Source organism: Pundamilia nyererei, unplaced genomic scaffold (genome assembly GCF_000239375.1).
Source record: "Pundamilia nyererei isolate P.nyererei 1_Seehausen unplaced genomic scaffold, PunNye1.0 scaffold00046, whole genome shotgun sequence".
NCBI classification, from domain to species: domain Eukaryota; kingdom Metazoa; phylum Chordata; class Actinopteri; order Cichliformes; family Cichlidae; genus Pundamilia; species Pundamilia nyererei.
Genome location: NW_005187447.1, coordinates 2,084,581 through 2,091,923, shown reverse-complemented (window position 1 = coordinate 2,091,923; position 7,343 = coordinate 2,084,581). Strand labels below are relative to the sequence as shown.

Sequence of the window (7,343 nt, the reverse complement as noted above, 5' to 3'; positions counted from 1 at the left end):
ACAAAAGAAAAACACCACACATCCTGATGAGATATGGATTAATATATCAGTCTGTGCAATCTAAGAACTCTAGCAGCTCTGACTGACACTGCAGGCTTTTCACATTAGCATCTAGTCTAAATAAAGCAAAGGCCACTGGCATTAGGCAGAGCCGTTTAAGTCTGTTCTTACCCACTCTTCACTGCCCCTGAACACACCAGGAGCACAGATTAGTGCAGATTCCTGCTCTATGCTACCAGGATGTAACCGGTCCTTTGCTGCAGCACCACATTATGCAATCACACCAAGCTGTCAAAGGCAGCACGCTCCCCCATCCCTCTTGTCAATCACCGGTGACAACTATACAAACTGTACATTGTGTTGTCTCGCCAGGATGCAACACACAATGCAAACGCTCCACGTGTTCTGGGAATCCATCCTACCTGACAAACCATCCTACCCATTGTTTCTGCGTATGGGCACAACACAAATTTAAGTGGCGAACTGTCCTACCTTTGTGAATAAGATCTAGAAACATACTCTGATGGGTAAAATGAAGTGCCAAACCATGCTACCTTTGTGAATGTGACCTACAAACATACTTTAACGGGTAAAATGAAGTGGCAAACCGTCCTGGCTATATGAATATAAGCTACAGCATACTGTGATGGGCAAAGTTAAGTGGCAAACCATCATACCTAGTTAAATTTGTGGTGGAATTACTCTGTGACAGCAGAAATGTGCATAAACTACTTATGGTAGGACGTTTTGCCAAAGGAGGATGGTTTGTCAGAACACTGGCAAGCTTCAGCGTGCAAAGGTGCACAAAAGGGGCCCTGTCTGAGCGACAACTAACTAAAGTATCAGGGCCACGATTTAAACTACTGTGTATACTCGTTTTAAAAAAAACCTGCAGTGTGCACATTCTCTGGGTGCAGGTGGGAGGCGACTCATCACACACACACACAGGTTCAGTACAGTGCCTGCAAGCGGATCGATATCAACACGGAAAAGCAGCGAGTTACTCACCATATTACAAATGGAGGCGATGTTTCTGACAGTCATTTAGTTTACAGTGTCCCCTTCACCGCCATCTTTATAAAATAAACATAGCAAGGCGACGCTGAGCAATGAAGTTAATTCGCAGTCGCGGCTGGAGGCCAGACTGCAACCTCAAGCGTCAGAAAGCAGGCAGAGAGACACGGAGCACCATGCAGCCGGCACGGAGCTGAGGGGGACTCTCAGTGTGGACACGGCTGCATCCTCGCGCACATATCGAACACCCCTCAGCTGGAAAACGACAGTGCACGAGGAGACAGGCGAAAGTTGCAGGCAGCAGGTTGTTAGCAACGTCTAGGAAACGAGCCTGCTGTGTGAGGAAGCACTACAGTCCCGCCCACCAAGGGAAACCCCCGGACCTGATTGGTCCGGATTTAACCGAATTGATTGACGTGATTGAAGAGCCATATGCAGACATGCACAGTGGCGTTTAAGTGAGCCGCAACCAATCATCTGCGATGATTTTGAGCAGGGATTTGTAGTTCGTTTTGTGATTTATGAAATTTAAAAGGACTGAAGGGTTTATGCAAAAAGCCTTCTGGTGACATAAAAACATATATTAGGCTTTATAACACGTACAAGTAATTCCCCCATAGAGAAGTGGTGTGAGGCAAAAAATATGTTTTCAGGTCTAACAGCACAAACAGCACAGTCTAAAACCAGCAGCTTTTTTTTGCTATATGACACCTTTTGCTGCTGTCAATACTAGGGGTGCAACAATACACAAAATTCACGGTTCGGTTCGATACTTTGGTGTCACGGTTCGATATTTTTTCGATACAAAAAAATGTTCATGCCTTTTTAATTTGCCATTTATTAAAATTATAAATATTTATTTTAACTCAGAAGTACAGTTTTTAAATGTAATGTTGCTGAAACAACATAATAATAATAAAAAAATAAATCTATCCGATCGAGAAATCACTCATCTTTGGAAAAGAGAGTTTATTACAGAGAAATGGCTCTTTCCAAAATAAAAGCTATACTATACGCTTCTTCTGGGCTATATTCTCAGCAGAATATTAAACATACCAGGTCCCCATATGGAGAATCATGTGCTAACGGCTGTCTAAATGACTCGGGTAAAGTTTGTAGCATGCGTGCTTGTTGTTTTTGTCTGCTTCCATTTGTCTTTGCACTAGGATGATGTCGGCGTAAATGTGCAGTGATATTCGTTGTGTTCCCACTAGTGCTGTCAGCATTAATCTCGTTAAAATGACATTAACACCATAACGCAGCAAATCTCCGTTAACGAGTTACCGCGGATCGCCCCGTGCGTGGGGCTGGACGGCATCAACACGTTAACAAGCTAACTGCGCTAACGCACTAGTTCCCACCAATTGAGCATTGCGTGGCACATCCAACATATTGTTTTAATTTTGTCCATGACGCGCTTACCATCAGGGTCATGCTTCACATGAAAACCAAGATAGTTCCAAACGCCAGATCTGAATGAGGGTGGGGGAGGTTCAATTTCGGCTAGCGTTGAGGCAGTTGCCATGTTGCACCGAGCTTAGCTTCTGTCTTGCTAGCTTGCGCTGCGCTCAGTGGATCTGCACTCGACAGTGCAGCCTAGGCGGAGTAGTCGAACGCAGATCCACTGAGCGCTCAACACAGACAGCATTGTCAGAAGAAAAGTTGATAAAATAAATAAAAAATGTTGTATTGTTCGATACATATGCGTACCGAACCGAAAGCACTGTATCGAACAGTTCAATATCAATACGAGTATTGTTGCACCCCTAGTCAATACATATGTTTTAAGAGTAGTCGCTGTAGCTCAGAAGCTAGAGTGGTTTGCAAAAGGTCAGTGGTTTGATTCCTGCCTCATCTGGTCTGCATGTCCAAGTATCCTTGAGCAAGTTACTGAACCCCGAGTTGTCCCAGATGCATCCACCAGTGTGTGAGTTAGTTAAAAGTACTTAAGCATGGAAAGAAAATTATGAATGGGTAAAGACACTGAATTTGATTCCATTTCAATGCAATTTGACATTATAATATTAGAGAGAAAACCCAAACAATCAGATATGTATCTATGATCAAGCAACGGTGAGAAGGAAAAGGTCAGTTTTAACAGGAAGAAACCTGCAGCAGGACCAGTGTCAGGGTGGAGCAGCCATCTGCTGTGTCCTGTGGAAAGGAGCCAGAGTTCATGAATTACTAATGATTACATACAGTACTGGTGTATAAACACACGGGGAGTAAAAAATAGATGAGTAAAGAAGACATTGCATCATTGCATCAAGAAAAGTACCTTAGCAGGCTAAACCTATTGCAGCGTAACTTAGTGATGGTTCTGGGTCACCTGATCTAGCCTTTACTATATACTTTATCAAAAAGGAAAGTTTTAAGTTTAATCTTAAAAGTAGACAGCATGTTTGTCATTTCCAAAGAAGAGGGACCTGATAGCTGAAGTTAGTGCAGCCTAGAAGCAATAAATGCATGGACCAGCTTTTCAGCATCAATTTGAGACAGACTGTTTCTAAATATTAGAGATATTGTGCAAATGAATAAAGGGAGTTCTTCATATTTGTGCAATATAGAAGCCGTAAGAAGATCATTATGTACAACATTCACTAGTACTGTTTCTGTGCTATGATGAATTTTAAATCCTGATTAAAATGCTTTAAATAAACTGTTCCTTTGGAAATGATCAGTTAAAAGTCACAGTGATGGTTTAGAGGAAGACATTAAGTTAACTCAGAAAGATTAATTGGACAGAAAGCGTCTAAATAAAGAGTCAGAAAATATTGCGAAGTTGCACGATCATTTAAATTTTGAGAAAAGTAAATTAAGTCTAATTAAAAAAAAACATTTATGTCAAGACTTTCATTTTCACCATCTATATCTGTGTTAAAATCATGTATAATAATGATTTTATCAAAACGGAGCACTAACTCAGATAAAAAAAAAAGTCTGAGAAATCAGATAGAAACTATGAGGTGAATGATAAGTTCACCTCATAGCTGTTTTTTGAGTTTTCTGGGTCTTTGGTTGATTAATAACAGGGAGTGAAAGATTGCAGCCACTCCTCCTCCTCGGCCTTAGCTTTGAGGATTCTGACAGTCAGTATGACTCATTTAAGCTAACGTATTCATCCTACATCCTCTGCTTCCTGGTTCCATTTGACTATGAAGCCCACATCATGTTTTGGACACCCAGCATTTTAAGGAGAACATGTAGCTAACCATGTCACTCCTGGCATGAGGCTCAATATTAATTTTAGTGACCTCCGATTGATGCAAATGGGTGTCATTACTTTCACTGTGATTTGCAATTTCACTGAATATATGCTTACTTTTAGACAGCAGTATCAAATTGTCTCCAGTGTTGTCTGCTCTGGCCCTGGAATACAATTAACTATGGTTACTGGAGTCTCTAGCTTCACATTTCTAAAAGTGCTTTGACTGCTCAAATGGAGCAGAAAAGTCAATATAAGTATGAGTTCAGTTACTAGAATTGCTGTTTCGCAATTTTTCCAGTATTGTCATTTACACCCTTGTCTGTCCTGTCTCTTATATAGAGATCTGCCAGCAGAGATTACTGTCACCAGTTCAGTATCCAAAATAAAATATGATCACAGTCTCCCTTATTTCAAGGCTGTGAAAAGTGTTTTTACGTAATATTACAATGCAACAATTTTGACCTCTTGGTCAAAATTGCAAATTTCTTCATCATTTTATCCTGTTTTACATTTCTGGAAAATGTTGCCATTGTCATTAATTTAGGAATTCTTGAGTTATGGTCAAAAAGACAAGGTCACAGGCCCTTACACGCAAAGTTGTTTTCACATATGCACTGCACATTCCCGGGCAGAGTTAGGAATCCAAATGTCTGACTCACTTAGTTCAGCCAGTAAATGGATTTTAACCTGCCAACTCTCTAGCATAAAGACTGAGATATCAAATTAAGTCCATGTGTGAACAAAGCAGGTCATTGTCTTGTAAACTTACAGTAAGCGTATGGGTGTCATGTATTCTACCTCCTGCATGTGCTGCTCAACTATTCAGCTTAAATTAGATGAAATACTTCCAGTAGTAAAAATGCATCTGAAGCGACATTCTTTTTCTGCGCAAAATGTCATAACATTAACAACTTGAAAACAAGTAAAAACAGCCTGGGTGAATGTGATCATATTTAAAGAATTTCTACCCAACAGATATTGTGTTCAACTTGAAAACATACGAAAAAAAACCATCGAACAAGGTGTACAAGAAAATTAATATTCAAATTTCATAAATATATGGCATTCACATTGAGTTTGTTTTATTTGTCCAGGAAGTGAAACTCTTGAGATTAATAACCTTATTGTAGGATCCTTCTGGGGCCAAGATAGTAGCGGTGCAACAATACTCGTATCGATATTGAACTGTTCGAACCAGTACGCATATGTATCGAACAATACAAACTTTTCTTCTGACGATGCTGTCTGTGTTGAGCGCTAAGTGGATCCGCGTTCGACTACTCCGCCTAGGCTGCACTGTCGAGTGCAGATCCACTGAGCGCAGCGCAAGCTAGCAAGACAGAAGCTAAGCTCGTTGCAACATGGCAACTGCCTCAACGCTAGCCGAAATTGAACCTCCCCCACCCTCATTCAGATCTGGCATTTGGAACTATCTTGGTTTTCATGTGAAGCATGACCCTAATGGACAAAAGTAAAACAGTATGTCGGATGTGCCACTCAATGCTCAATTACATTGGTGGGAACTAGTGCGTTAGCGCAGTTAGCTCGTTAACGTGTTGACGCCGTCCAGCCCCACGCACGGGGCGATCCGCGGTAACTCGTTAACGGAGATTTGCCGCTTTATGGCGTTAATGTCATTTTAATGAGATTAACGCTGACAGCAGTAGTGGGAACACAACGAATATGACTGCACATTTACGCCGACATCATCCTAGTGCAAAGACAAGTGGAAGCAGACAAAAACAACAAGCACGCATGCTACAAACTTTACCCGAGTCATTTAGCACATGATTCCTGGTATGTTTAATATGCTGCTGAGAATATAGCCCAGAAGAAGCGTATAGTATAGCTTTTATTTTGGAAAGAGCCATTTCTCTGTAATAAACTCTCTTTTCCAAAGATGAGTGTTTTCTAGATCAGATTTTTTTTATTTTTTTTATTATTATGTTGTTTCAGCAACATTACATTAAAAAACTGTACTTCTGAGTTAAAATATATATTTATAATTTTAATAAATGGCAAATTAAAAAAGTATGAACATTTTTTTGTATCGAAAAAATATTGAACCGTGACACCAAAGTATCGAACGGAACCAAACCGTGAATTTTGTGTATCGTTGCACCCCTACAAGATAGATATATTCCAAGTTGGCAATACTTATTTATTCGTTTTTTTTATTTTTAAAAAAGAAGAAAGCACTCCTGAATAAAGCCTAGACAAGCACATATGGAACATGTAAACTCCGCATAGAAGGACCCTGCCTGAGTTTGAACAAGAATCCATGTACTGTGAGACACCAGTGCTAACCAAATTCACCAATCCAAAATCAGTTTGGAAATGGTAACATAATATATCCTGTTTTCATGATGCATCCCCTTGGGATCTTTCCTGGAACGCTGCTTGCCTTTTAAACCTCTGCTTCTTTTAAATTTCAAATGGCCTGTTTGCAATCCAGGCCTTTTCTTTAAAAAGTAGTCCCCAACTCTTGATAATATCATAAAGAGTTTTCTTTAGACTTCAGAGGAATCCTTTCTGAAACTGAGAGGCCTCAGAGATAATCCTTTACACTTTGAAAACGTATGTTGTGCATTCTTTTGCAAGGTGGCATTCTGTAAATTATCATTTAATTTCCAGTTATTTGGTTCTCTATCTGCCAATTAGTTGACAATGAGGAAAAGAGAGAGGGCATTATGAGGTAAGGGCACCTCAGGAGTCCTGGGCCCTCGGGACTCTCTCATTTATCAGCAGCTTTGTTTGTGCTTTCAAAACATTCCCTCAGCAATTATCCCCTTAGCATTTCAATATGAACAAAAAGAAAGGAAAACAACAAATAATTATGACAGACATACTTCAAAAGGGATGGGAAAAGGAGAAAGGAATAAAAGTGTTAACAGAACAACAAATAACAGAATAACAGGGGGGCAGTTTGAGCTGAGGAGGATGGGAGAGCCACATTGTTGATCAGATGTTTTGTATGCACCATGTACTTACTCAGAATCTTGCTGACTGATGTTCTCATGGTTTATCTGTGAAAAACGTTTGATGGGTGGGGAAACAGTTACATGTGGTTGAAGCTCCTGGCTCTTGACACAAAACATTCTCAGACTTGCTTTCTATTTTG

General features: G+C 40.2%; 1 protein-coding gene across 1 annotated transcript in view; it reads right to left on the bottom strand.

The window, feature by feature from the left end:
* usp46 (ubiquitin specific peptidase 46) overlaps nucleotides 1-1,425 on the bottom strand; it is an 11,480-nt gene extending 10,055 nt beyond the window's left edge. Inside the window, exon 1 of the mRNA XM_005732304.1 lies at nucleotides 1,009-1,425. Within this exon, the coding sequence (XP_005732361.1) occupies nucleotides 1,009-1,044 (36 nt within the window). The 5' untranslated portion in view covers nucleotides 1,045-1,425. The remainder of the gene's footprint in view (nucleotides 1-1,008) is intronic.
* Between the last annotated feature and the right edge of the window lie 5,918 nt (nucleotides 1,426-7,343).